Source organism: Paraphaeosphaeria sporulosa (assembly GCF_001642045.1).
Source record: "Paraphaeosphaeria sporulosa strain AP3s5-JAC2a unplaced genomic scaffold CC84scaffold_13, whole genome shotgun sequence".
Classification (NCBI taxonomy): Eukaryota; Fungi; Ascomycota; class Dothideomycetes; order Pleosporales; family Didymosphaeriaceae; genus Paraphaeosphaeria; species Paraphaeosphaeria sporulosa.
Window position 1 is genome coordinate 536,836 of NW_017253372.1, and position 27,071 is coordinate 563,906.

Consider the following 27,071-nt stretch of genomic DNA (forward strand, 5'->3'; position numbering starts at 1 on the left):
GCAGACTACCAGTAGCGTCCTGCCGTGGGGTAGAGATTTGAGAAACGGCAACCACCTGCATACCTCGCATCGGGATCATGACGGCGCTTGAGCGTGCTACAATATTGACAGAAGTCAGTACAACTGACATGCGTATTGCCTAACCAAGGGTAACCCATTGCATCCAGATTCTTGTTGATGAGCCACCGCCGCCAGCACATCTTCATCTACGATCTCGCCACGACCTCCACTGTACCCACCGCCCTTACACTGCTTCCCAGTCGGCCGCCCTGGGAATCGACCACTCTGACCTAAATGGAAAAGCTAGAATCGTGTCTAGCCTGGAGCAACATGTCTAGGAAGCTTGTACCACCCTAGAAATTTTTTATGGCCTTTTCTGGTATGTACCACGTTGGAACGACACCTCACAGATTCCGACTACCGGGTCGAGCAGCCCTTTAGAGCGTGGCCTCCAGATGTCTTACACCAAACGAGCTACCCGCATTAACACGCCCAGGTCCTCAAAACCATCGGGATTGATTGCGAGGTATGCTCATAGTCAGCCTACATGGTTGTTATGGAGGTGGGGGTTTCTGAATTAAAATGTCGCCTGCGCATCCGGGACTTCGTGACCAGTACTTACATCGGGTCAACCGCAACCATTATCTGTTGCTCGCTCTTGACAAACTGATATCCCTGCATCAAATTGAGGCACTACGGATCCAAAAGAGCCCTCCTTGCAGAACACACCATACCATAAACTTGAGATAGCGGCTAGATCTATCGCGTGCATCCGCATCGCCGCTGATCACTACTGACCACGCTATCTGTACTACATTCTCCTAGCTGATTTACCCATCTCGAAGACATCGTCTTGTCAATTCATCTCTGACTGCCTGACCGTTCCACCCGATCTGGTAGCGGGTTGCCGTTTCTGGTCATTTAAAACAACGACTCAAGCGAGCTCCCTGGAATGCTCTTCTACGACCAACATGAAACAGCCAACAAGCGTCTATTTCCGAAAGCATCAATAGTCCTTGTCCGATGAGCGAGCGAAATGGTCCTCTCGAACGTTCTCAGGAAGGTCGAAACCATCAGTCACAGAACGTACATCGCCAAGTGAAGGTCCTGCACGTCATATCGGTCCTGCAACGACCCAATGAGGAAATAACATGGCTAGCCTGAGATGTCTAGCAATACGGCATGTAAAGCTAATGTTGTGTCTTCCAAGTCCGCATTCCACGTGGAGAGTGCGGCGTGTAGCATGATATTCCGAGTCTCGACGCAGTGTGGCTATATATGGTCGGCTTTACTCTGTGCGGTCTTCCGAATGTTTCTTTGCCCGAACTTTACTAAAAAAAAAATACTAGTAGTCATCTTTGCACGTCAACTCGTCTATTCGCTGTTATCTACCTGAGTTTCAAAGCGACCTACTAGCGGGGTTGGTGACTATGCATTATACACGAGCCTTAACAACGCCCGTTGGGCAGCCCTCATCGTCACTGCCAAAATTCCCATCGCCGCATAATCTCGATTCAAAAGAGCTCAGCTCAGCTTTTCAGGATCCCAACAACCTTGAGAAAGCACTCGTGCAGACCGGACGGTCTTGGGTCAATACGGAATATGACCACAGCAACGGCACGTATTCGCTATATGCTATACGAAAGGGAGAAGACGGCTCCGCATCGTTACCCGAGAAACAGTATTGGTCTACTGTTCGATACCTACGATTCACATGTCTCACGGTCTATCGTCGCCTATTCACGTTCCTGGTCTTGCTCAACCTGATAGGCCTCTACATCATCCTTCACCAGACGATCGTCAGTCTTGACACACTAGCAACAGCTGCGTCAACTAATATCTTGATCGCTATCCTCGTCAGGCAGGATCTTTTCATCAATGGCATTTTCCGGTTAGCCTGGATTGTTCCATGGCGTGTACCGCTCGCAGTGAGGAGGTGGATCGCGAGATGCTACTGTTATGGAGGGATCCATAGTGGAGCTGCCATGGTAGGAATGGTATGGTGGATCGGTTACAGCATTGTGTTGACAACCCAGATGGTCAAACAAGGACTATATTCCGTTCAGCTTCTAATGACTACTTGGACAATCCTGGCGACTTTGGCACTGATCATTGTCTTTGCCCTGCCAGGCTTCCGGAGAACGCACCACAACATCTTTGAAATCACACATCGCTTCTTAGGCTGGGCCTCCATCTCTCTTTTCTGGACACAGCTCCTGCTCTTCGTCAACCAAACCACTCCGCCAGGTCAATTTCTAGAGACACTGCTTCACACACCCACATCCTGGAACCTCACCTGCATCACCGTTCTGGTCGTACACCCCTGGCTCACGCTCCGCACCTGGGTCTTCCATCCCACGGTGCTTTCACCCCACGCTGTACGCCTGCGCTTCGTCCGCCCCGTCCACAAATTCTCCTGCCTCTCGATCTCTACCCACCCACTAAAAGAGTGGCACCCATTCGCCACGTTCCCCACACCTCCCACCAGCACCCAAGACTCGCATCTGGAAGGCTCCATCCTCGTCTCCGACGCAGGCGACTGGACCCGCGCCCTCATCTGCCACGCCCAAGCCATTACGAGCGGGCAGCCGACCCACCAGCCCACAAACGGGGGACCACGAGCACCAGAACTCCGCCTCTGGGTCAAGACCACCCCCGTCCCCGGCGTCCTCTCCCTGACAACGCTCTTCCCCCGCGTCCTCCTCATCACCACGGGCTCCGGCATCGGGCCCTGCCTCTCCTCGCTGCTTGCCCGCCCCGCAGCCCAGTTCGTCCGGCTGGTCTGGAGCACGCGCTCGCCGGCGGCGACCTACGGCGCGGAGCTGGTCGCCGCCGTGTACGCCGCGGATCCGGGCGCGTTGGTCCTGGACACGGATGCGATGGGGCGGCCGGATCTTGTGCGCGTGGGATATGCGCTGTTTCGCGCGTTGCGGGCCGAGGCGGTGTTTGTGCTGAGCAATGAGAAGACCACGAGGAGGGTGGTGTATGGGCTCAGGTGCAGGGGCGTGCCTGCCATGGGGCCGGTTTTTGATTCATGAGGGAGTCACGTCTGTTGACCGAGTCCAATGCAGTCCTCGCGATACAAGCCGTCTACAACGCCGTGCATTCATGTCTATCCGGGGTATCACAACGTCGCTAGCCGCTCACTCGCTTCACCATCCCATGCCATGCACAATCGCGAATCGACTCAACTCAGCTCCCCGTTCTCCAACCTCTCCAGAAACGCCCTCGAAAACCTGACCGCCTGCTCATACGCCACCTCGAACCCCTCCTTGCCTCCATAATACGGGTCTTGGACCTCCTCTCCCCTCCCTCCCCTCCTCATCTTCCCCCCAAACTCCCCAAACAGCATCACCCTGCCCACGCCTTCCTCCTCACCGCCCCGCCGCTTCACCTCGCGCGCGCGCAGCTCCAGCAGGTCTGCGAGATTGCTGTCGTCCATGGCGAGTATGTAGTCGAAGTTGGCGAAGTCTGCGCTAGCCCTGAACTTGCGCGCCGCGTGCGTGTAGCGCGTTATGCCCTTGTTGCGGAGGGTCTGCATGGTGCGCGAGTCCGGACCGTCGCCGACATGGTAGGCGCCTGTGCCGCAGGAGTCGATGTCTCGGATGAGGGCATGCGGCTGCGCATGCGGGGGGCGTGTGAGGCTTTGGAAGACGCCTTCGGACATGGTGGAGCGGCCTGCTTGGATCAGCGACCGTACGTTGTGGTCTGGTGGGGTGCGGTGCTCGTACAGATGTTGCCGAGACAGACGAAGAGGACGGACACGGGGGCGGCCGAGCGCTGGGCCGGGGGCGCGCACCTGTCTCCGTTCGTCATTGTGGAATGCGCGTGGAGGAGATTGGGATGGCGGTGCGCGCGGCGGGCGAAGTGTTGTCGGCGCGGCCCGCAGGTGTGGCGGGGCACGCCGACGTAGCTACCCTGAGCTCCTCCGACCGCTACATACATGTACACTCTTCCAACCGCTGCCCACACAACTACATTTTCCTCTCGCGACAAACCCCAGCTTCCCAGTCCGCGCTCCCCAGACACCCAATTTCCTCCTAAAGCTTCCACACAAACACCAACCGCCTCACAATACCCGCATGCCCACCCCGTCCTCCACAGCAGCGCAACGTCTCGACGCCGTATCCGCCCACGTCTCGCCACCCACCATGTCCACCGAAAAGAAACCCCCAATCACCTGCCACGTCCTCGACACCTCGCTCGGCCGCCCCGCCTCCTCCATCCCCGTCACCCTGACCCTGCACAACCCGCCGTCCTCCCTCTCCGCGTCCGGCCTCACCTTCAGCGGGACCACCAACGCCGACGGCCGCGTGACGTCCTGGACACCATCATCACCCTTCAGCGCGGACGGGCTCGATGTCATCTTCAAGAGGGCGGGCGACCAGAAGTATAGCTTGACGTTTGATACGGAGAGCTATTTTGGGGAGAGGGGGGTCAAGACGTTTTTTCCCGAAGTCGAGATCAAGTTCGTGGTGAGGGATGGGGGGAAAGGGGAGCATTATCATGTGCCGGTGTTGTTGAGTCCGTTTGGCTATACGACGTACAGGGGGTCGTAGGTGAGGATTGGAAGTGTGAGGAGATGGTAGCGAATGTATCAGGATATATTTTTCATGCTAATGATTCGATCCTTCCAGCCAGCCTGGTATGATCTTTCTACACAATTCGATTGCCCGTCCATCCACCCTCCCACCCAATCGCTCCCCGCTGCCCAACCAGCCAAGAGACAATGACACTGGTTCGGGTGCCAAGATCCATCTGCACGGACAAAGTACCCTTTGCCCGCCCCCTCGCCGAGAGTGTTGGTCCACGCCGTATCGCACATTACCGAGAATACTTCAACAGAATTCCAGGGCGTCATAGGCATTGCGCTGGATACGGCGAAGATCCCGCCTGAACTCAATTGCTTCGTGGCATTCGTCAAACGTGTGTCGACCGTCACGCGTCTCTTTGCACCACGTACAGAACTTGCCCTCATTCCGGGCCTTCTCATCGTCGCGCGTGGACGGGTCGCCTCGTGCGGGCATTGAGACAGGTAATGGAACGTATCCACAGGGGCAGCAGCTGTAGGACAGAATCTCTTTGGCCATGCAGGCGCTTTCGGTGTGACCGATTTTCTCACATCTGCCACACTGAATGGTCTTCTGCACTTGGTTTCGACGTTGGTCATGATCCTCGTGTTGGTCGAACTGATGATTCCGGCCCGAGTAATGATTCTGATTTTGATCGTACTAGTACCTTGGATGCCTTTGATTCCGCGTATACTTCTGATTTGGATGCTGCTTATTATGTGGCTTTATTTCCCGTTGCCTACCTGGGTTGTATCGGCTGGGCTGTCCTCGAAAATTGCCTCTATCCTGATTGTTCCTTTGCTGATCCTGGGTATGTCCATCTCGGCCTCGTCCTCGGCCCCGTCCTTGTTTCCCCATGGCTGTCTGGGCGTTATCCGTGAGCAAACGCGTTACTCTGAAGCGAAATCGATGGCATGCAGGCAAGTGGAGAAAACGACGCAAATAGAGACCAGCGAGGGATAGAAGTGAGAAAATGATGATGTGAATGTTGATCCTGTCGTGAACAGTAAACTCGTCAGACGTACCCACCTTGAGCATAGGCTCTTCTTAATGTAGCTGTTGGACATCTCTTGTCGAAAGCCACCACGCCGCGTGGCTTCAGACCTGGCTGGGAGCTGACAACGCATAAATCAAAGGTACGATCGCGCCTTGAGCGGGATCAAGAGTCGATTCGATGCACGAGAGGTACAAATCGGCGTCGGTAGAGTCTTCCAAGGCATCCTGGAGGTTATTCACGGTGGGCAAGTCACTACAATCTGAGGAACAAACAGCTCCTACGAGGTTTTGTGCTAGTCTGCGCAGACAATGTCGACTATGTGTTGTTTCCGTCGGCCGACGATGCTAGCAAAGAACGTAGATGGCGGAGGGGCGTCAAAGTGCAGTCTGCGGCATGGAAAGTACAGCAGGAGCGATTGGTGCACGGGCCCGCTCCGTCGGTACCCCGCGCCCGTGACTGGGCAGCCCAAACATGGGCAGAAACACTCGACATGGACGCGTCGTGATGGCCTCCTTCAACCGGGAACGCGTCGAACACGCGTTGAACGAGCTGCTCGTCCGCATTGTGCCCGAATTTCCCGACGAGGACGAGGAGGTGGCCAACGAGCGCTACGATGTCGCCTACGACCACGCCTACAGGGAGCTCAGCGAGGCGGGCGACGTGCACCTTGTCGCCGACATCAACCACGTCGCCAGCCAGATCGACCGACGATGTGAGGACGCGTCATGCGTGTCAGGCTGTTGGCTAACTTTGCGCAGTGCTGTCCGACGCGGGCGGAGCGCAGAAGAGCGCACGCTTCAACAACCTCCTGTCCCGGCTGGTGTCGCAGCCGGTGCTCGACCAGAAATGGCGCATGCTCTATTTCCTCCACGAGCTCTCCGGCATACCGCGAGCACCCGAAGCCTCCGAGCGCCGTGGTCGTCTCCGTGAGCCTGGCACCCCCCCGCGGCATGAAGCCACCAGTGGCAGCCCAGCGTTCCGCGACGCCTTCGCACGGCCCGGTCTCTCGCAGTTACCTGTCAACGAAGGAGGTCCCGACGAAATGATCAAGGCGGCCGCGGTTCGTTCGGCCGCGGTAGCAAGGTCAGAAAGGCCAGAAAGACAGCGCGAACGGCGGATACAAGACTCGGCACCAGAGCGCCTTGGCGACGGGGAGCAAGCAGACGGGACAGAAGGCCCAACTGAGCCTGCGCTTCTGCGAGACTTGCCCTTCACGCTGCAGGGCCTATCGTCCACCAATCTCGCCTTCTCGTCGTCCACCGTCATCAAACTACCGCCGTCTCTACCAGTGCCTCTCGTGAGCCTGCTTCACACCCTGGCCGAACCCTCTCTGCTATATCGCGGGCTTTCAGAATTCGTCGAGTCGACCGAAGGTGGACTGGTCGGACAGAGTTTCCGCTCGGCACTAGGGAAAGAGCTGAGGTCGTATCTAGGCCTCGTCGCCACCTTGGAAGGCCAAATTCGGAGGGCCCTAGCACAGCTGGACGAAGCGCAACCGCATCATGGCATTGGAAAGGCTGGTGTGACGCTCAAGCGCTGCGTCATATGGACTCGTGAAGCCACCCAAGGACTTCGCCTGATGAGCCTGATGGTGGAAGAATCCAAACGAAAGAAGGGCGGCGCTCTCATATCACTCATACACTCATTCTCTCTTTCTCACGGCGATCCTTACGTTGGAGCATTTGCTGAGCGACTGCTATCGCATGTTACACGCCCGTTTTACGACATGTTGCGACAATGGATCTACGACGGCGAGCTTGCAGACCCATTTGGCGAATTTTTCGTTTACGAGCAGAGCGAAGAGGAGATCAATGAAGCAGCGTTAGCCAACAGCAACGAAGGCAAGGGAGGTGCGACCAGCGTCTGGGAAGACAAGTACAAGCTAAACGACAACATGATACCAACCATCATCACGCAAGAATTTGCAAACAAAGTCTTCTTGATAGGAAAGACCCTCAATTTCATTCGTTACGGCTGTGGAGATGCAGCGTGGGTGGACACCTATTCAAAGGAGGCATCCAAAGAGCTGCACTATGGCGACACGGCCAACCTGGAGCAGTCAATTGGCGATGCATACAAGACTACAATGGCCCGGTTAATCGATTTGATGGCGAACAAGTTCAAATTGTTTGAGCATCTACAAGCGCTAAAGAAATACCTACTTCTTGGCGCCGGAGATTTCATCGCAGTCCTAATGGAATCCTTGTCGGCAAACCTTGATCGTCCCGCGAATACGCAGTACAGACATACACTAACGGCACAACTGGAGCACGCCGTGCGGAATTCCAACGCACAGTTTGATTCGCCCGATGTATTGCGTCGACTCGATTCTCGCATGCTGGAGCTCTCCCATGGCGAAATCGGCTGGGACGTCTTCACGCTCGAATACAAGATAGACGCGCCTGTGGATGTAATTGTTACGCCCTTTGGCTCGAAGCAGTATCTCAAAGTATTCAACTTCCTGTGGCGCGTCAAACGCGTCGAGTTTGCCTTGGGCTCAACGTGGCGACGCTGCATGACCGGTGCTCGGGGCGTGCTGGGCACAGTATCTGACAAGGTCGGTTCAGACTGGAAAAAGGTCCGCTGTGGTATTGCAGAGATGGTCCATTTCATCGATCAGCTGCAATACTACATTCTTTTCGAAGTCATAGAAGCATCGTGGAATGAGCTCCAGGAAGCTTTGCACAAGCCAGAGAGTACGCTCGACGACATGATAGAAGCACATGCCAAGTACTTGAATAGCATTACACGGAAAGGTCTATTAGGAAGCCAAAGCACAGATTTCACAGGACAGCTCCATGAGCTCCTGAAGACGATGCTCGCATACAAAGATGCCGTTGACGGTCTCTATTCATTCTCTGTCGCCGAATTTACTCGGATCCAGGAGCAAGCCGCGAGAGTCGAAACGCGCACAGCAGCAGGCCACTGGGGTCTGACCGACAGAGACACATCCTCACCTGATCCGTTTGCAAACAAACGCGCCTCACGTTCAGATGCCGGTTCTCCCTTTCCACCGCCTCTGCTCAAGATCGGCGACGCTGGTGCTAGTGAAGACGACGTTCTTCCTGCCCTACGCAAGCGACTAGCACACTTGATCAAAGATTTCCGCGCAAGGATTACGATCCTTTTGGGAGACTTGATACATCAGCCTGATCATGACATGCGCTGGTTGGCCATGGTGATGAATTTCAACGATGTGTACCAACCGAAGAGGCGGCATAGCCATAGGCGGGAAAAGAAGCGGGAAAAGGAGAAGGAGACTCCCTCTGCGGCTGCACCGAAGGCTAGCGGTGGAAAAAGTACCTCTTGACATTAGTAGAGAAACGCACCCGATCGACACATGCGAACAAAGCGTTGAGGCGCCCACACGATACTGTACATGCATTTACCGAATGCAATTATTGGGCTATCTTAGTTTGGCACGGGGCTTCTGCTCATGCATCCATAAAGCATTTCGTGAACTTTGGCCACATCGGGAGAGGAAGGCGGAAACTGTTATAAGATACCCTTGATTCTTCGTTCACTCTGCCACTTAGTCCACTCTATTTCGCTGTTGCTCTTTTCAATTAATCTCTCGCTCTCTCTCTCTCTATCTCTCTCACTTTCTTACCCACCCTTGAAACCCCAACTAAGCGCTCGTCGACAGCCTTCTCTTTCCTGCCGTCCCCGCTTCAAATTGTCTCACGTCGCGGGGTTTGGCCTACCGCGGGCTGGCTTAGGTTTCTTTTACTATAACGCGCAGCTCGATTAGAGTACTTCTTTTCCAACCACCACCCCGAGGTCTCCTCCTCAATCCTCCAACAGACAACGATCCATGAAGTCCCTGCTCACCAGTAACGTCACCATGATCTCCAACGAGCGCAACGCGACTTCTCAATCAACAACCAGCGAGGTGAGTCCGTTGGTAGTAGGCAATCGTGGAGAATAGGCACTGTACTAACCTCCATTGTAAAGGAATCCGTACCGCTCGCGAAACGTCGTCGTATCGAGGTGCCAACTAAAGCTGAGTCCGGTGAGCTGCATCATGAGATACTAAACACATCATGACTGACAAGCACTTCGCAGAAAATGACATGCACTTGTCCACGCCACTGTCCCAGGGCTACAACATGGACAATGCGCCTCAGCTACACGGAGCCGGAGTTCACGCTCATCACCAAGCGATGTCATCCGATTCCGACTATCCTAAAGCAAAAGAGGAATCCAAGCAAGACTTCGCGCTCGAGTGCGTATTATTCATCTCTCACTACCACAAGACCGACTAATTTACCATAGTATGCTTCAAAGCCCCAATATAATCATCACCATCGAGTGTGGAGTCGACCTTGAAACGCACTACCATATTCCCCTGTTCGTCCTTTCCGCCGAAAGCCAGAAACAAATTGAGATCTTCTGCCAAGCTGAAGGACTACGCAAGGGCTATGTGGGTGTCAAGGCACTGCGAAAGCGTGTGAAGGCCCTGTATCCCCTGCTGGAACTTCATGCGCCACACATCAGACACACGGACAGATGTCGGGAGAAGGTAAGACACCAAATGCTTGCATATCTTAGTGGTTCGCCCTGCTGACCGAAAAACACAGGCCATGGCGCTCATCCTGGAAGCTCTTAATGACTTCCCCATTCCAATGTACCAAGCCGGCGTTGCAAAGAGACTCGCTGAAGCAACGAATTCTGTGTTCTGCAAGAATGACCTCTGGACCAAGCCCCCCGGCAAGAAGCTCGATAAGGGACTTCATCCCATGAACGACATTAAGGGTCGCCTCCACCACCTCCAAGACATCGCCGTCTACACTGTACTCGAGCGCCTGGACGTGTACCTCCATGATCTCAAAGGCTTAGAGAAGGAAGAAGCCTCTAAGAGCGCCGTCAAAGCCGCCGCTCAGCAACGCATCATCCTCCCATCCGAAGATCCTGCAACGGTGGAAGTCCTGGTTGAGTGGCTCTACAAGTCTAAGTCCACCCTTACCTTCACATCCGTCACGCACCTCTACGCCATCCACTCTCTAGCCGACAAACTAGGCATCACCCATCTCGCAGCCGAGTGCATGGCCCTCCTGACCTCCGCGACCAGCCGCATCCTCCGTCGAGCGAAAAGCGAGGGCGTGACGCTCAAAGACCTGCTAGACGTGTGCACGCGAGGCTCCGCACACCAGCAATCCCACGACCGCGAGCCAGACGCACACTCGGACACAGACCTGCTCTCCTCCCCCCGCGTAGTCGGCGAAGTCTTCAAAATAGCCCTGCGGACCCCTGACCCCCCGCTCGTGCTGCAGGATCTCGTCGCCAATGCGATCGCCGAGAGCGAGGACACGGCGCTGCTCAACCAGCTGCTGCCGACCATGAACCTCGAGATGAGAGGCAACGTCACCGTGGCGATGCTGCACAACATAAAGTCGAAGCGGGAGCCGTCCCATCCGCAAGCCCACTCCACTGCCTCGAGAAGCGCGTCGGTCAAGCCCGAGACATCGCACGAGAAATCTCAACGCCAGGATGTGAAGCAGGAACGGGTCTCCGTCCACGGCCCAACAAACAAGACGGAGATGTGCAACGAGGAAGCCGACACTCCCGCCGCAACTTGAGCAGCTGGAGAGTACGCAGTCCAATATCCACAGACTCTCTTCACAACATCCTCAAGCTCTCCTACTTGCGCATACCCACCGCCCGATAACCACGCAAGGCAGCGCGACGTGGTCCTGTCTTACCCACCCCGCAACCACAAAGGCGCAGAATATCGAGACTCAGTACGGCAGCGCGGCAATGCTCTGAGAGCAAACGAAACTCTTCTTCCGGCTTAAATCGCCTGCCCTCTTTGGGTCCTCTTTTCCGGGATGTTAATCAGGAGGTTCGGCATGGTACGGCAGGCTTGCCCTTCTTTTCTTTGTCCACTACTCTAGACTCAGGCGAAGCACGACCATCCCGCATGCCTCATTACAGTTTTTGTTATACAGATATCTCTATTCCATCGATCACCTTCCCAAGTAGACTTGTCCAGAGCCAAGTGTGATGCCATTCAGGTTGTGAAAACCCACGGATTTCCCTCAAGATACGCACCGAGAATCCACGGCCCGTCAATCTCAATCTTGAGAAACACTGTATGTCTTTCAGCCTGGAGAAGTACGGCCAGAACTTCCGGATAAAAGCTCAATCACAGCTAGCAAGAAGGGCGCCCCACCAAGCTTGCATGATAAATTCCATTCAATCGCGTACACGTACATGAATAGGTAGCTGTCTAACTCTGGAGCCGCCTTCGCAAGCACACGTCTTCTGCGTATGCTTCACGCCGTCCCCAGTGTGCCCTACCGAAACAAGTAAACAAAAAGCCCTGCATGCTAGCCAGTACACCGCGAAGGAATGAATGCAAGTGCCGAGGAGCTTGCAACATCAAAAAGAGATCCCAGGCCGCCCGATGAGCTCAGTATGGCCGGTGTATATATACGCCATAACGCCAGCCCAGCAGTTACCACCTTTGTATGTACACCGACGAGTAGGTTACTTAAAGAAACGAGTAGGTATATAGTTCGTGATCGCGTGTTTTGCGTGCCATGCCATCCGAAGGGAGATATTTTGAAGTGATGACGAGGTTACGTACGCCAAGGAATTCCGAACGCCCAACCATGCATTGCCAGGGAGAGGCGGAACGTCCAAGCGGGGAGAAATGGTAAGGTGCTGGAGATTACAAAGTGATAGGTTGATGATCGTTGCCGTGAGTGCCGGAGTAGCGTGGCCGTAAGGCTGTTGGTCGACATGCCATTGGGGCAGTCAGCAAGGCGCAGTCGCATGTTCAACGCACACTCAACGCACTCCCATTGCGTTTATCTGGAAGTTCGGTAAGCCATTATCCTAGTACTTGGGTGGGTAAGATGCATTTTCCTGGTCCTCTGCACCTGGTCCACGTTGAGATGGGAATACGAACCGGTTCATCATCTGGCCGTTGGGTTGCATAGGCATGCCCATATGCACCCCATTGGGCTGTAATTGGGCAATACCGTACGGGTTTTGGTGATTCATGTCGCTCCCGAGGAAGTTGTTCATAGCCGCGCCATGTAAGCCTTGGGCCTGGGAGACGGGGCAGTCCTTGTGTGCAAGAAGAAGGGTCTTAAGGTTGACGATCTCCTCACGCAGTTGCGTAACTGTAGCCGAGAGAGCATCGTTCTCTGTACTGAACAGTTCCACCTTGGCCTGAAGATTGGCAAGCCACTGCTTCTTACGTTGACGACACTTGAGTGCAGCAACCCTGTTAACATGTCAGTAAGATATTTAATGTCGGGCATAAAGCTGCGACTAACCTGTTTCGTTCGAGGAAGTTCTTGCGCTTCTCCTCGTCGGTCATCTTCCTGCCATTAATTTCTTCATTCTTCATATCATCGTCCGAATGCATGTCTTCGTCTTCATCACCTAGAGATGCGGCAACACTCTTCTTCCTGCTGTTTCCTTTGGGTTCGTCTGCTTTTCGCTTGGTCCCGGCAGTCTGTTTTTGATTGGCAGCGCCCTTCTTACCGCGCGAACGAGTATTAGTCTTCGCTTCCTCACTCTGGCCACTTTCAGAAAAGTCTCCAGTATCGGCGGAGCCGGTCATGCTGTTGATAGAGCCCTTTGTATTGCGGCGGCTGTTATCATGGCTGACGGGCTGAACAGGCATATGCCCAGCATGCATACCCTGCTGTTGAGGCGGCATGGAATAGGGCTGTTGGCCGTTGCGAGCACCTCCGTTCTGAGTTGCAAAAGATAGCAGGTCATTGGCGGCGTTACTAACGTCGTGATTTGCATAGGGGTCGTTCTGAGCACGACGCTGCTGAGGCTGTTGCAGAGGGAAGTTATTTCGATCCATTCCAGCGGTGACGGTATCGGGTTGCGAAGTGGGACCCGAGGTGCCGATGGCCTTGTTCTGATTGGCTTGGGCTTGAGCAGCGGCACGTAGAGCCGACTGCTGGAATTCAGCCGTGCCGGGTGTAACGCCTGTGCTCTGGAGATTGAAGATAGCTTGGGTGTTGGGACTAGGCGCAGGGAACATAGACCCGCCCCCACCAGGCGTCAAACCGGTTCTCAGAGAAGACTCGTTAGGCGTTGGAAATCCTCTAAACGACTCGCTGAAGTAATCAGCCTGGCTCGTGGGGCCTGATAGCATAGCAGGGCTCAGGGGTCCCGCACGAAGTGATTGCCAACCAGGTGTAATACCTGGCAGTGGCGCTGGCGACGTTATGTTAGCGACAGGGGGCAAGACAGTCTTTCCGGGGGTTTCGGCTGGTCCTGATTGGCCTCCTGTATAGGTGTTAGTGGGACTCGACAAAGATGTTGAGCACAGCGAGCATACCGAAAGAAGCCTCGAACGGGTTGGGCTCAACGCTAAAGGCGTTGTGCACCCTATTCGTATGTTAGCAATAGTCCAAAGGCAACAGCGATGAGCGGAATGCATCAACCAGTCGGAGAAGTTTACAGGCTCTGAATCGAGCGGCGCATCATTCCCGTTGGGAGCCCACAGCATCTTGGTTCTAAGACGCCGGAGCAGCTTGAGGGAGAAGTCGCGACGGCGATTCAAGCCCGGGCAGACGGCCTAGGATGTGGGTATGGGTTCACGTACGTGTTGAAGTAGTCTGGAGTATCGCCAGTGGTAGTCGGTTTCGGTGGAGGGCCCAAGGGCGCATTGGACGTGGCAGGCTTTGCGTCTGAGGCGGTCGTCTCTTGGGTGTTCGCCGCTGGAAGACGTTAGCATGGTGCGCGTCGCTTATGGAGGGCGACAGCAGTCGCGTGCACGGGAGAGGAACTTACGCTGCTTGTCGGTGGCTTCCACCTTCACTGGTTCTGAAAGGCGCGGTCAGCGTCACTGCCATGACGACACCACGACGAACGGCGATGTGCAGAGGACAGGCACAGGTGTTGGGGGCGAGGGCAGCAGGGTGTGGCAACGATGATTGAGGGCATGCGACGATGAGACGTACCTTCGACTTTGCTCGGGAGCGACTTGTTCACGTTATCCTTGGGCGACATGCTGGATGATGTTGTAGCGGCAGCCATTGTCTGAAGTGGTAGAATGACGTCGGGCAGGTGACTGCGCAGGGAGATCTACGCTGACGCGGAACACCAACCCTTTCTCTCCTCACCAAAAACTCGTCTCCGGGCCTCAACGGGGCAACACTCGCAGTCGATTCTCAAGAATGTGCTTTCTGTTCAACAATAGGTCAGCTCTTGTGCACTTTGCGAATGGCGGCGATGCGCTGCGCTGGATGCGACCCGTCGCGGTGCGTGCGTGCTGAGGGCGCCTCTGAGAAAAAAGTGGCAGGGCCAGCGCGACCGCGCCAGCAGCAGCAGCAACGACCAGGCAAGCAGCCCGCGCAACACGCAAGACGAGAGCGCGTACCGCAGGGAACACTTGAGATGGGCGCAGCACCGAAAGCGGGGTTGCGAATCAAGAAAGTGATGCGGTGCTGGACGCTCTCGAAGGCGTCGACGAGAAGGAAATGGGTGACGTCAATACGCGTGCGCCCCTTACCCTGTACGATGGCGCTGCAGTCGTCCTTGCACCGGCGCGCAAAGGATCATACGAGAACAGGCGATATATTCGGTCGTGAATCGGTCTCAATGCGCGCAGCCGTGGTGTTGCTCGCGGGTGCGCCTCGAGGTGAATGCGTGACGTAGGTGAAGAAGGAGGTGAGGAAACGTCATCGGTCGCTTCCCCCATAGAAAAGCGCGGTGCGCTCCTTCCCTGCCAAGTCCCACTAACGTGCCGCTATCACTCCTTGCCAGCCGCATATTACCAATCATCGCGGGCCTCCCTGTGCCCTAACCGTAACGGGCGCATCGCACCATCTGCGCGGTCTGCATTTCTGCCGTCGAAGAAAACACTCCGCTGTCCATTTGCTCGGCAGCCCCGGCCACGACCGCCGGCGTCGCGCGCGACGCTCGCTGGAACGTCGTTGCTGCTGCTGACGACATGGACGCTGGACCGCCATGGCCAACACGCGGAAAAGCGGCTACCGCAAACGGCTGCCGCCGGGTGAGGCTGCCCACTCGATCGCCATCTGATTTCGCGATCCCGGCCGCCGTTCTTCCTCTGCAGCCAACCTCTAGCGCATTTGGGGCCATCGCTTCGAGATTGGAGCACACCGCTTGGGTAGACGCCTGGAACCCGTCCTGGGCGCTTCTACATATCTGCTGGCCGTTGGACGAGGGCTTCTCTGGCCTCAACGTGACCACATGCCCGCCCAGGCCGTGCGGCTCTGACAGGGAGTGACGCCAACACCGCAATCATGGTCGGACGTCTTACTCCAATCAGCAGCCAGCCGATTCTGGTACAAAGTGAATGTCCGACTCGATGCACGAAGCGGTACAGCTACTACTGCTCATGGATGATGTGTTGGGGAAAGGCACTGGTCTAATACCCGTGTGGTACTGTCTTGCGCAGAGGCCGAAACAGAATTTCCTTTTCGCACATTACGCAAAGGCCTGCCCATTGTCGAATCTAGCATCTTATTATATTGTGAACTTGAAGCAAGTATCAGAGTGTGAGCAGCCCTTCCTCAGCTGTTTCGCGGTTTTTTTTTTTCAACCCTTCACTGTCACACACTCCGCTCTCCCGCGCCACACCATCTCGGAATCCACGAGAACGTCTCGTTTGCTACTTGGCTTTTCCGGTCCAAAAAGCTTGCTCACTACTATCTTTCTTGTTCTTCCTACATGCAGACGTATTCGTAGTCGAATCAGAAATTCCTTTTTTGGGAGTCACTTTTTGCCCGTAAATTCCCCACTAGTGCTTTGAATTACAGAGAGCTTGGAAAATGGTAATTACCTCCATAACCATTGTCACAAAGCGATTTCGCCTGGAACTCATCTTATAACCCCAGAAGATCATCCTACGGACACAAAAGCACAACATTTCATATCCAAATTTGGACACTACTGAATCTTGTGTCACTCCCAGGACTTCAAGGGCCATTATCAACACGACTAGGAACGTCTACCGACTGTATTTTTATACCAACCTTGGTGTAGAATCTACCGTCTCTTCCGCGCACGTGGCTCTCCCTCGGACTATCCTCCAACCACGACCACCACAACCATCCCACAACACCTCTTCTACCCAAACTGTGTCCACCTACCGCCCCCAAAGCTGCATTCAAACAGCCTATTCTCCCCGTCCGTCAGCCTTGACCCAGCACAAACGAGAGCACCACTTTAGCCCGGGTATTCTCGTGCATCGGCAATACCCGGCGCGGCATCCTACAACCGACGCATACGCAGCCGCGCAGCGTGCATAGCGAAGTCGAGTACCTCTGTCCATGTTGTACATGTGTGGTTTGGAAGTTGGCACCGTGGGTGGAGACGCGTGTGGAGAGTGATAGGTACGGCTGCACATTCACCGTGGACGATATCCAAGAGGGATGTACGATGACCAACCAACGTCTCACCACACGGCTTCCACACACATCTTCTGCGGCCCGCGAGGTCGTTGGCGAGGTGTGTCTTGCCTCGCTTCAGTGCTATCAATAGCATCTCGACCCGAGACAATCTACACATGTACATGGGCAGCTGCGAACACGATGCCCACGATACGCCATCGTATCGCTAATATACGCCTGCCTGCCTCGCTTCCTCCCCTCCACCTTCCGAGGCACCCGGGAAGCAAGAACGGGCGGTCGGTGCCTACGTACCGAGTCCCAGGGCGGCACTACCTGCAGGTGCTGAAGTATTGGCTTCATCTAGAGCACTATCGGAGCTCGTGGGTTGCCAGCAGTGAGAGCCTGGGTGCTGGACACCGAGTATGTGAGGAAGCAGCAGTATAAAGCGTGAAGTGATGGCGCAAGGGGGGACTGGATGTGCGTGCTGGCCCTGAGACTCTTTGGTCGCTGCAATGAAGGTCGTTGGAATCTTGTCCCTCCTGTTCACCGCTGTGGCCGTGGAGGCGGTGGCTCTTACGCCTCGCGCCGATGTAGGTGATCCCTGCAAGCAGGACAACAATTGGTATGTACTATCCGGGTATGACGTGGGCGTCTGTGGTGTTTGGTTGCTATATCCGCGATACTGTGAGCCAAACACTGGTACACGGCCGACTCAATCACCCATCTCTCCTGCTCCGACTCACGGCCATTCCACTAACAGGTGTCCTGCCATCTAGCTACGGCGGCGCAAAGTGCTGCAACAACATCTGCAAGCTCGGCAGCTGTACTGCTCCCGGGAACAATGCAGGCGCTAAATGCGCCAATGACTACGGCTGTAAGAGACCCCTTCGTCACCAGGGATTATGTCCTTCAGGAAAACATACACCCTCTTTCTCAGCCAGCAAACCTTTCCCCACCCTATCTCAACGCACACTGACCTTGCCCCCGCGGCCCAGGCTTCGGCGGAGCGATCTGCTGCACGGGGCTCTGCACATTGGGCAGCTGCCGAATGGACGGGACGTGCGATGCGGACAATGACTGCTACGGATGGTGCCATAACAATGTGAGTTAAGCGGAGTACGTGGATGCGTTGTAAGCTGACAAGGGCTAGCCGGGAAAATGCTGCATTCCGAAGGGGAAGCTGGAAGGAAAGTGTAATTGCACGTCGACAAAGTGTTAGGTGAAGGGCGGGCTAAGGGTGGATAGAGTCGAAGAGTCGCGAGAGCGTGCTGTGCATCAAGTTCGCTGAGCCCTTCAAGGCTTCAATAGCTATCGTACTATAGTACCATTTATGCACCAGCGCCATGCCCGCATGCCATGTTTGAATGAAGAAAGGGGGTATATGTACCAACCAAGCCCTCCACCGCGCCAAGAAGCCTCCGCTCCCTGTGTTCTTTCTCCCGAAACGTCCGATCGCCTTTCACCGCTCATTACCGCGAAGATCACATGGCCAAAGTTTAGAAGTCAGCGTACGGTCGACAACTGTTGCTCCACAGCGCGATGCCGTCAGCAAGCCGTCAACGCGTTCCATAGAACTGCCCTGTCTTCACGTAGCCTTATTCACAACCAGATGCAAAATCCAGCAACCATCGCCACGAACCCAAGACCCATGCTCTGCAGCCCCCAAGTAGAGACTGTAGACGCAGCGCCCTTGTCAGCACTGGGCGAGGCGCTCGCGCTGCCCTGGCTGGTCGGACCCGCGCTGGCGCCACTGCCCGTCTTACTGGCGCCCGACTGCTGCGCTTGGTACGTCTGTCCGATCGTAGGCATTTCCGACTTGGCATCGACCTCCCACACGTTGCTCGTGAAGGCTGGGCACGGCGGAGCCGTAAGCTTAGGATTGTAGGCTGAGGCCTTGACCCCAGTGGGTGTGAGTGTTTTCCACCTGCTGCTGAGGTTGGGGAATTCAGGAGACATGGGTGTGGGCGTGCCGGAGCGCGGAAAGCCGTCCGGAGGGGCACCTTGGAATGGATGTCAATATTGCTGTAGCTCCGATGGCGCGCTTGGACTTACCGGGAGAAGCGGGATCTACTTTTTCGCCGTAGCTGACGATGCCGTACTCGTTGGCTTCGTTGATCCATTCGTAGACGATGGAGCCGCTCCAATTATCGATCATGTCGGGACCAAAGATGGCCTCTTGGTCAGCCCAGTCACGCGGGCGTGGCTTGATACAACCGGTCTCTGACAGGAAGATGGGGATATTGTAGTCCACGTTCGTCACATTTTTGATGAGATCGACGTAGCCTGACTGTTGGAAGGTGGAGTCTCCGCACCACGAGTAGGCATTCAATGAGTAGAAGTCCAGTGCCTCGGAGGCATTGTCGCCACAAGCCAGGTAGTTCTGCAACATAGGACGCAGCGTCGCAATATCGGCGGCCGAGTAACCGACGGGTATGTTGCGGTAGTTCTTCTTGTCGCGGTATGCCTTGAGATCACGGGCCGCGGCCTTGACATATGGAGCAGCAACAGAGCCATCACCTAGTAGTTTGTCAATATGGTTTGAGGAGTGCAGGTGGAGTGGATGACATACCCGTCGTCAAAACCTCATTGCCCACAAAGAAGCCTGCCAGATTGTCGTACTTGTGGAAGGTATCCATGACGGCAGAAAAGCGGTCGAGCTGCGTCTGGTTCCATTGCGGGCGTGTCTAGTCGGGTCAGTCTTCCGTGTATAGAAATTGCCCAATGTGTCCGCGTACCTGCTCGATTTGCGTGTCGAAGGTGTCGAGATCCAGCCAGATGTATATGCCGGCGTCAGCGAAGGTCTTCATGCAGTCGTCGTGGTCGGCGGAGGGATCGACGTGGTAAACGCGTATCGAGTTGGTCCCGATCGACTTCATGAGGTCCGAGTCGAGCTTGCATTGCGTGTTATCGATGAGCGGGTCGTCTGGGACGAGCTGGTATGCGATTCCTTCCAAAGTCAGCGTGAGGATCGTGTAAACTGTTCAATTGGCTTGCACCCTTGACGAAGAACTGATCACCGCTCTTGGTGAAGAACTTGGCTCCCTTGACCGAGATTGTGTCGATGGCGCTGACTGCAGTGAGTGCGGTCGAGGCCAACAATGCTAAGCGCATCGTGAACATGGCGGACCAGATCCAATATACAGCGCTCGTTCTATTGGGTTTCTTGGGGCAATGTGAAATGCAAGCAGGAGACCGAGCCAACGATAGATCAACCTCAAAAGGATAATACAACACACGACCGTCGAGCGAAGGTGGGTTCAGTGTTGGACCTCGTAGGATGCGGCACAATCGTCCGTTTGATCAAGGCAGTCACGTCCGGCAAGAAATCGAGCAACAGCGAGCGAGTGGATGCCGCCTTCTAGCGAGGGACGGTGGAGGAAGGACGCAGCAGACTCAGAGTCGAATGTCGCGCACCGCGGCTCCCCCGGCCGGCCCCTAGCGGCGGGTGAATTCAAGATTGCCATCGCGGGTTCCTGGGCTCTGTGTTTGCGCATGAACGCCCGCCCATGTCGATAAGAAACGCGCCGCGCGGGTGGCCATGCGCGATGCTCTCCTCGTGATTGGCCAAGCCTCGTCAAGCTCGCTTAAGCTTCAAGGCTTGGATGGCAGCGAGTGGGTATCCCGTGCCGGCTCTAGACTCGTGCCAACAGAAAAACCAAGGAGGGCGTTTCGTCTCTTATTGCGTTTCGCGGAAGCTGGCCTGCTTTGACACACGAGAATCTTGAGCACCTGGAGATTGATGTTGCGATGTTTCGAAGGACCCTGCAGATGAGCGATATGCGTGGAACATTTCAGCGTCACACCCGCGGCACCCAGGACCCTGGAGGTACCTTGCATACATCTCCGAGTGGCATGGTCAGGTTCCCAGAATCATGTCGCGTCACCTGGGTATACTAGGTGATGCTGTAGTCTCCTTATGTACCTAGATGTTAAAGGAGAAAGGGATGAGTTTAGTGGCAAGAGCGATGCGTGCGGCATACGAAGATTGGAGTTAAAGAACAACGTTGCTATGCTAGGACGTGGTCGTCACCACCAAAGATCTGATTTACATCGCATCGGAATTGTAGCTAACTACATGACCACCACAACCCCTGCGGTGGTGTACCGTCACTCACACCTTCACCAAGACAATCGCGATACGAACGTCATATACTGAACAATTTTGGTTTATACCTCACGTCCATGCAAAGGCCCAAGAAGCTGAGCTTCTCCGAAGCGAGTGTACTTAGAGATCTGTAACGACTGGCGCTACCCTTCCTTCATCCTCCACATCGTCTCTTCTCGCCCCATCCCCAACCACCCATTCCCACCTCCCATTTTCACCGCCCCATCCCTCAGTTTCCATCCTTGTGCTCCTTGTCCTCAACTCCCTTGCCCTTCTTCCCCTTCTTCCCCTTGCCCTTCCACTCAGGTTTGCCGGTAGACTTAGGCTCCCAGGTATGCTCGGGCTTCCATGTATGCTCAGGCTTGCTAGTAGGCTTGCTGTGGTGCGTGCTATCGTGCTTGTGCTTCCATGGATGCTCGGGCTTCCATGTATGCTCAGGCTTGCCAGTAGGCTTGCTATGGTGCGTGCTATCGTGCTTGTGCTTGAGCCCGTCGTGAGGATGCTTGTGTTTCTTGTGGTCCAGGGTCGCGCTTGCCTTTGGGGGCTCGCTGCGGGCAGCAAGATTATTGGCATTGACGTTGGGCGCAGCATCGTTTAGTGCGTAGGCGGCGGTCATAAGAGCCGCGAAGGTGACGATGCAGAGTCGCATGTTGACTAGAGTGTCCAGCTATAAAGTGCTTGTTGGAAGATGGAAGAGATTGTAGGGAATGAATGCTGGGCTTGGTAGCGAGAAGTGAGACGTCGTCGGGGGGTTTTATACTACGCTGTTCGGATACACAGGTAGCTGGACATGTTGAGGCAACGGCAGGATTGTGCTAAGTGGTCTTTCCGGCTTCGTTGATTCCCTGGAATGGGGTGCGTGGCCTCGTGATGAGGCCGCGCACTGCATTCCTGTCTCTAGGTCAAGGCTTCTAGGGTGAATATGCAAATTGGATATAGGATAGCACTCGGTCGGTAACACATGGTCGCTACCGGGTTCGATGGCACGGAGCTTGGAAGAGTGGTTGAGGTGGGAAGGTCGGTAGCCCCCTTGCATTGCACCTGTAGACAATCGACGTAAGCTGTAGGCGTACCATAAGCGTCGACGGCTATCCATCTTAGTTTGCGCACTGATATAAAGTATAGCCATAGTCATTACAAGGCAGAGTGGGTTCCCGCAAGAGCAACTGTCACCTTGGACAGTCTCGTTATTTCGGGGCGGAAGGTCCCCTTGGCATCGGGTCGAGGAATCATGTTGGGTGTAGCAAAAGCCAAGACTCCCTGGGAACCAGATTCATCGAACTCGAAGCGACCACATGCATTGTAGCACAAGAGGAACACATGGATCAGATGTGATGTCCGCTTCGCCGTCAGCCGAATCTTGAGGCAGAAAGATCAAATCTGGATAGGAGCAAGGAGGACCGGGGACAACGATACTGACGTGGGATTTAGAAATCGGGCCGTACATCCCTGGGCTCTGTGGCAGTTCCATCGGGATCTTGTCTGCAAAGCTCGGTAGATTCGCGTGAATGCCCGCTATGTAACAAGGGCATAACATCTCGACAGACATTGAGCGCTCACCTCCGATAAGCTTACCTATGGTAGTTCTACAGCGCATACACGTACTCACTGCCGTCGTGGAGATGCTGAGATGACAAGACTCGGCTTACTGCTATCCAAGTAATATTTTAATGAGAATAATAATATATATTGCATTGTCCAGCGCAAATACCTTTGGAAGTCGATCACGACGCTCTCAAGCACGATGGTTCTGAGGACAAAACTTTGTTTGATGTCCGTTAGCTCTTTTCGACTGAGATTCGAGTTTCCAGGAAAGGAAACATTGAACTGGTTGTTGTCTGTAACCGCGACTTTAAGAAAGTAGGTCCATTACTGCAACTATATCAGCTGTGGCCGGAACATCGGTGACATCGTCCTGGGTCTGTCTTCGAGGATAAGGATCGTCGGGATGTGAGAGCATCGCATCCTCGCTGCTGAATTAGCTGCGGTTGCTGTCATCTTCTTTCACTTTATTTTGTGTGTGACCTAGGTAGTGACCTGGTGTCATCGCTGTGGAAAGTGAAATGATTTGACGAGAGTTAGTCCGTGGAGGTGACGAAGACGAATGGGACCTAGAATTATGTGGCCTGCAGCTCTGCGCGGTTCCGGTGACTTTTTCATGGAACAATTGCTCTCTTGGTGAGTGGATGCAAGATTCGATTGGTCAAACTCTTACTTGCAATGGGATCTGCGTGTCGTCTCTAAGCTCGCTTGTGGCCAACAAGTTCAAATCTTGCCATTTGCCGGTATACTGATATCGAGCACGGGGGGTTAATCAAAAGAGGCCGACCGCGGCCCCGCCACGAAGTTTTCGTCTCCGAGAGTATTGCCTTGCATCGACATGATGTTGCTAGCGCAAGCGTCCCCACACATTCAAGGCCCACCACAGCAGACTGTTCGAGCCTAGTTCTGCTCCAGAAAGCATGACTGCCTAGCGCGAAGATGGCGGTATATATTGAACAAACCACCCACTTCGCTTACCAAAACCGTTACTCCACCATCACGGTCAGCCTTCGAAATCGGTACTGTTTTATCGCTAACCATGACCTCGCCTAATACCGGTAGCACACCAATTCCTTTTCTGTCGCTGCCGAAAGAACTCCGACTCATCGTTTACGAGTTTCTCACAGAAGAGATCCAACATATCGTCATCCACACGGGAAACAGCCAATACGATTACCCCTATTGTTACGAGCCCATAAACATCGAAGCTATTAATCCTCGTATGCCACTCCCACACCTTTATATTCGTTATCCAATAGGTTGCACGACACCATTCCTTGTTGAGGTTCGTAGAAGTTTTGATACTAAACGAGCAATGCAGTTATCTTCCCTAGCAAGCTAGGCGTTGTAACCCTGATTGTTCCTTCTGTTCCTGGCCTCGCCCTTCTCTCCACTTGTCGCACGATATTTATGGAATCGCACTCTATTCTCGATCGTGGTCTCAAGAGATGTGTAAGGAGGGCGCCGCGGGTGATCATCTCCTATTCTGATCTTGTGAACACCACCTCCTCGCCGTTCTGGAGGATACTCCGTCGAAGTTTGCAGACGCTCGTAGGCCGACGCTCAAAGGACGTCCCAGAATATCAGCCCAACTGTAGCGCGGAAGAGGTGTATGCACAATACGACAAACCATGTGTCATCAAAACGCCTAAATCGCGGACGAAGAAAGTCGATTATAGTCTCCGCAGAATGACATATCACCAGCGCATCCTTTTCAACAAGTTCTTGAAGCACGCACAGAGACACTACCGCTTCTTGGAAGAGATAGGAGTCCGCAAGCAAGATCCGAGTCGAGTCGAGCTGCGACTTTTGCTTGCTGGCGACACGGGCGGCAGCAAAACTTGGTACTACAAATGGGACAGCCGGCAAGCACTACCCAGTGACCTTAAGATCCAAATGGTTGCTCTAGAAACAGAGATAAATTGCCTGTCGGAGGTAGGCAAGTGCAGGAGGGAAGGAATGTTGCTGTTCTCGTGGCTGTGGATGCATGCAGCAGAGCCAAATAGTTGGCCAGGCTGGGTTCGGTTTGGTGAGCCCGTGAGGCAGACAGAATGGTTGCAACACTGGTCAAAGGGTTGAACGTCGGATCTTTGGGCCGATGCATTCATTTGATACCAATGATACCCATTCACGATGCAAGGCGACTGAACACTGTTTTGAGAGAAGTCAACTGGTTTTCTCAGGCCAGACGAACAATGTGCTAGGCAAACCATGCTTACATACAGCGCCGACGGGCTTACGGACATTTGCTTCGGGATATTGCGGTGACTTGTGCAGAAGCTTGATGACACTAAATCTTGAATGGACGTAGAGTTGAGCAGTTCTGTACGACAGGTGGGGTGAGGGACGTAGGTCATTGGGGTGGGCAGGGATCGGTAGCCACTAGGAACCTTATCGATAACGTTTCCACTGTGTTTGAATCCAGCCGGCACCGAACGTCAACGCCATCGCCACGACGATCACGATCCCGAGGAGCTTTGAACCCAAAGGCGCCTTTACTACATTTTTCCGACCAAGAGATCTTAATGCCATATACCGAATCTCGTCAAGCCAAGAAGCGCAGAATCCACCAGTTCCGCCCCATTTTCCGCCAGTCGAGACTACCAGCTATGACCGCAGAGGTGCCACAATCCGGTCTGCTGGCACTCGTTGATGAGCTGCTCCTGTCGATAATCGACCATTTAGATTCTCGCGATGCCCTCTGCAGCCTGGCAGCGTGTTGTCACCGCTTACAGGGTCTCACAGAACCGTATATTTGGCGGTTTCTGCTCGTAACTAGCGGGGACCGTGCGAGGAACATAGCTGCGGCGCTTGACGTTCGCGAAACACGGTCGTCGTATATTCAAGAGTTATCGATACGGTATCCGGATTGCGACAGAGAGGGGATCCAGGAGCTCAATCACTTCATTGTATTGATGGATAAGCTCCGCCATCTCACGATTGAATCACCCTGTCCGAACAACAGCGAGTGGAAGAGCGACGTGGAGTTTGATGGCTGGACGCGAATCGACTACATGGCACTGTTGGAAGCATCCGTATACCCTCGGAAAGGGATATCGCCTACGCTGCCCATGCTGCAATCTCGTAAGTTTCGTTTATTCTCTGAGTCATCTCAAGTGTGCTTCAGATGGCCGGGCTGCGTCGACACCCGATGAAATTTATAGATCGCGGAAAAGAAACGTGCTTCAGCTATGTTCGCTGCTGAGATCATGTTACAACTGACTGACTTTTCTTTAAGTTACGCTTCATGGCCACGGTCCGGACGAAAGAAAATTTACATTCGGTCGTTGCGCTGTCGTTTTTCTACATCCTACTTTGAAATCAATAACAATATCCTGCACCAATTTTGATGCCAAAATTACGCACGCCGACATCACAGACCAGCAAAGGCGATCGACACCGCTGAAATCCTTGACGCTTATTGAGTGTAATGTCAACGTTCGATTCCTAGACGTAGTCCTTAGCCTTCCCAAAGCACTGAAGGAACTCGACATCGGCGAGCGCCTGCATGCATTCCCAGGTTGCATTCCCAGCACTGACAGCACAACCCGCACATCACAGCCTGCTTTCCTTGAAGCATTAATTCGGCAAGCGGATTCTCTTGAGCGCCTCTCCCACATTGGCGGTGCCACGCAGTACCTCCCCACCAAGTACCCGACTTTCGAAGATGACAGCGCCAGGCTGCGTCATCTTTCGAACTTACGTTCTCTCTCGCTCGGCGTCGAGACTATGCTTCTCGGTCACGTTCAGCGTGACGACTATTCAGCTTCTCTCCGTGAGCTCAAAGTGCTGGATGTATCCTGGGCCAACAACCTAAAAGGCGTATCTGAAGACACGCTGAGGCACCCTGGACGTGTGCTTCGCCACTGCACCGATGTGATCAAAGGCATGACCCGGCCTGTTGATCTCTCAATCGTCTTTAGCAATCCAAACCCGGAGCAGATCCTCTCTACGATACCCACAGCCAACATCGCCCTCGTCTTGCAAACCATTATCGATGGACCGCTGCGCACACCGATGTATACTTTGTCTTCACTGTTGCGTTCTTCGAATCGTCGCTTGGCGCTCCTCACATCTAGATTCTCGACCAAGCAATCTTATATTCCACCCTACATGTATGGTGAAGAAGTACCGTTCGAAGAGAAGTTCTACGACTCAGACGACTTTTGGCGAGTGTCCGGGCTGAACTTTAGAGTCATGGATGACGAGGTTTTTGTTGAAGAAGTCAAGAAGAAGCCGAAGATGGTTTGCGCCGGGTGTAAGGACCGCATGGGCAGGTCGGAATGTTTCAATGCGGGGGATGGGAGTATATGCATCCATTGTGAGCGGGATATGAGGGATGGTGGTATAGATGGGAATGATATCCAGTGTGCGTATGATGTGGATACTTGCGCGTAGCCGGACGAGGTTGCATGGGGTATGGTGAGCGCTCCCGGATGGTTTTTATGCACCTACAAAGCTGGAGTAAGCATCACATAATTAGTAAAGGGTATGTACATTATTAAAGAGCATGCACAATCTAT

At 54.3% G+C, this 27,071-nt stretch overlaps 13 protein-coding genes across 13 annotated transcripts; 9 read left to right on the forward strand and 4 right to left on the reverse strand.

Annotated features, from left to right (window-relative positions):
• Positions 1 to 19: 19 nt before the first annotated feature.
• On the forward strand, positions 20 to 701 carry CC84DRAFT_1168952 (uncharacterized protein). Its single transcript, XM_018179537.1, has 3 exons — positions 20 to 113; positions 168 to 379; positions 497 to 701. Exons 1-2 carry the CDS (start codon positions 78 to 80, stop codon positions 336 to 338), a joined length of 207 nt encoding a protein of 68 aa, XP_018030436.1. The 5' UTR covers positions 20 to 77; the 3' UTR covers positions 339 to 379; positions 497 to 701.
• Positions 702 to 1,602: 901 nt separating this feature from the next.
• CC84DRAFT_1231486 (uncharacterized protein) lies at positions 1,603 to 3,038 on the forward strand (the record flags this gene model as incomplete). The annotated part of the gene is made up of 2 exons (XM_018183725.1): positions 1,603 to 1,621; positions 1,654 to 3,038. 2 exons carry the CDS (start codon positions 1,603 to 1,605, stop codon positions 3,036 to 3,038), a joined length of 1,404 nt encoding a protein of 467 aa, XP_018030437.1.
• Positions 3,039 to 3,085: 47 nt separating this feature from the next.
• CC84DRAFT_1168953 (phosphotyrosine protein phosphatases I) lies at positions 3,086 to 3,841 on the reverse strand (the record flags this gene model as incomplete). The annotated part of the gene is made up of 2 exons (XM_018179538.1): positions 3,732 to 3,841; positions 3,086 to 3,678 (listed from the first exon to the last, which is right to left on the reverse strand). Coding segments are annotated over exons 1-2 (571 nt in total), but the record flags the coding sequence as incomplete, so codon positions are not given.
• A 48-nt stretch (positions 3,842 to 3,889) lies between these two features.
• CC84DRAFT_1168954 (Hydroxyisourate hydrolase) lies at positions 3,890 to 4,675 on the forward strand. The gene has a single exon (XM_018179539.1). It carries the CDS (start codon positions 4,083 to 4,085, stop codon positions 4,557 to 4,559), a length of 477 nt encoding a protein of 158 aa, XP_018030439.1. The 5' UTR covers positions 3,890 to 4,082; the 3' UTR covers positions 4,560 to 4,675.
• A 29-nt stretch (positions 4,676 to 4,704) lies between these two features.
• CC84DRAFT_1168955 (uncharacterized protein) lies at positions 4,705 to 5,933 on the forward strand. The gene is made up of 2 exons (XM_018179540.1): positions 4,705 to 5,435; positions 5,597 to 5,933. The coding sequence occupies exons 1-2, from the start codon at positions 5,039 to 5,041 to the stop codon at positions 5,620 to 5,622; spliced, it is 423 nt and encodes a 140-aa protein (XP_018030440.1). The 5' UTR covers positions 4,705 to 5,038; the 3' UTR covers positions 5,623 to 5,933.
• A 139-nt stretch (positions 5,934 to 6,072) lies between these two features.
• Positions 6,073 to 8,878, forward strand: CC84DRAFT_1102981 (spindle pole body component alp6; the record flags this gene model as incomplete). The annotated part of the gene is made up of 2 exons (XM_018174990.1): positions 6,073 to 6,280; positions 6,327 to 8,878. The coding sequence occupies 2 exons, from the start codon at positions 6,073 to 6,075 to the stop codon at positions 8,876 to 8,878; spliced, it is 2,760 nt and encodes a 919-aa protein (XP_018030441.1).
• A 252-nt stretch (positions 8,879 to 9,130) lies between these two features.
• On the forward strand, positions 9,131 to 11,604 carry CC84DRAFT_359196 (uncharacterized protein). Its single transcript, XM_018185895.1, has 5 exons — positions 9,131 to 9,460; positions 9,523 to 9,580; positions 9,634 to 9,793; positions 9,844 to 10,090; positions 10,149 to 11,604. The coding sequence occupies exons 1-5, from the start codon at positions 9,383 to 9,385 to the stop codon at positions 11,145 to 11,147; spliced, it is 1,542 nt and encodes a 513-aa protein (XP_018030442.1). The 5' UTR covers positions 9,131 to 9,382; the 3' UTR covers positions 11,148 to 11,604.
• Positions 11,605 to 12,267: 663 nt separating this feature from the next.
• Positions 12,268 to 14,863, reverse strand: CC84DRAFT_1168958 (uncharacterized protein). Its single transcript, XM_018179541.1, has 6 exons — positions 14,505 to 14,863; positions 14,335 to 14,367; positions 14,147 to 14,261; positions 13,880 to 13,929; positions 12,855 to 13,827; positions 12,268 to 12,802 (listed from the first exon to the last, which is right to left on the reverse strand). The coding sequence occupies exons 1-6, from the start codon at positions 14,578 to 14,580 to the stop codon at positions 12,409 to 12,411; spliced, it is 1,641 nt and encodes a 546-aa protein (XP_018030443.1). The 5' UTR covers positions 14,581 to 14,863; the 3' UTR covers positions 12,268 to 12,408.
• Positions 14,864 to 15,714: 851 nt separating this feature from the next.
• On the forward strand, positions 15,715 to 16,436 carry CC84DRAFT_359324 (uncharacterized protein). Its single transcript, XM_018185896.1, has 2 exons — positions 15,715 to 16,343; positions 16,407 to 16,436. Exon 1 carries the CDS (start codon positions 15,866 to 15,868, stop codon positions 16,319 to 16,321), a length of 456 nt encoding a protein of 151 aa, XP_018030444.1. The 5' UTR covers positions 15,715 to 15,865; the 3' UTR covers positions 16,322 to 16,343; positions 16,407 to 16,436.
• A 932-nt stretch (positions 16,437 to 17,368) lies between these two features.
• CC84DRAFT_1209765 (uncharacterized protein) lies at positions 17,369 to 18,269 on the forward strand. Its single transcript, XM_018182238.1, has 4 exons — positions 17,369 to 17,523; positions 17,678 to 17,775; positions 17,897 to 18,003; positions 18,224 to 18,269. Exons 1-4 carry the CDS (start codon positions 17,414 to 17,416, stop codon positions 18,263 to 18,265), a joined length of 357 nt encoding a protein of 118 aa, XP_018030445.1. The 5' UTR covers positions 17,369 to 17,413; the 3' UTR covers positions 18,266 to 18,269.
• CC84DRAFT_1129989 (uncharacterized protein) lies at positions 18,174 to 20,375 on the reverse strand. The gene is made up of 5 exons (XM_018175845.1): positions 19,898 to 20,375; positions 19,637 to 19,848; positions 19,471 to 19,585; positions 18,954 to 19,418; positions 18,174 to 18,901 (listed from the first exon to the last, which is right to left on the reverse strand). Exons 1-5 carry the CDS (start codon positions 20,019 to 20,021, stop codon positions 18,501 to 18,503), a joined length of 1,317 nt encoding a protein of 438 aa, XP_018030446.1. The 5' UTR covers positions 20,022 to 20,375; the 3' UTR covers positions 18,174 to 18,500.
• An 860-nt stretch (positions 20,376 to 21,235) lies between these two features.
• Positions 21,236 to 21,655, reverse strand: CC84DRAFT_1180895 (uncharacterized protein; the record flags this gene model as incomplete). Its single annotated transcript, XM_018180517.1, has 1 exon — positions 21,236 to 21,655. The coding sequence occupies one exon, from the start codon at positions 21,653 to 21,655 to the stop codon at positions 21,236 to 21,238; it is 420 nt and encodes a 139-aa protein (XP_018030447.1).
• Positions 21,656 to 25,157: 3,502 nt separating this feature from the next.
• Positions 25,158 to 26,946, forward strand: CC84DRAFT_1103380 (uncharacterized protein; the record flags this gene model as incomplete). Its single annotated transcript, XM_018175010.1, has 2 exons — positions 25,158 to 25,632; positions 25,787 to 26,946. 2 exons carry the CDS (start codon positions 25,158 to 25,160, stop codon positions 26,944 to 26,946), a joined length of 1,635 nt encoding a protein of 544 aa, XP_018030448.1.
• Positions 26,947 to 27,071: the final 125 nt, after the last annotated feature.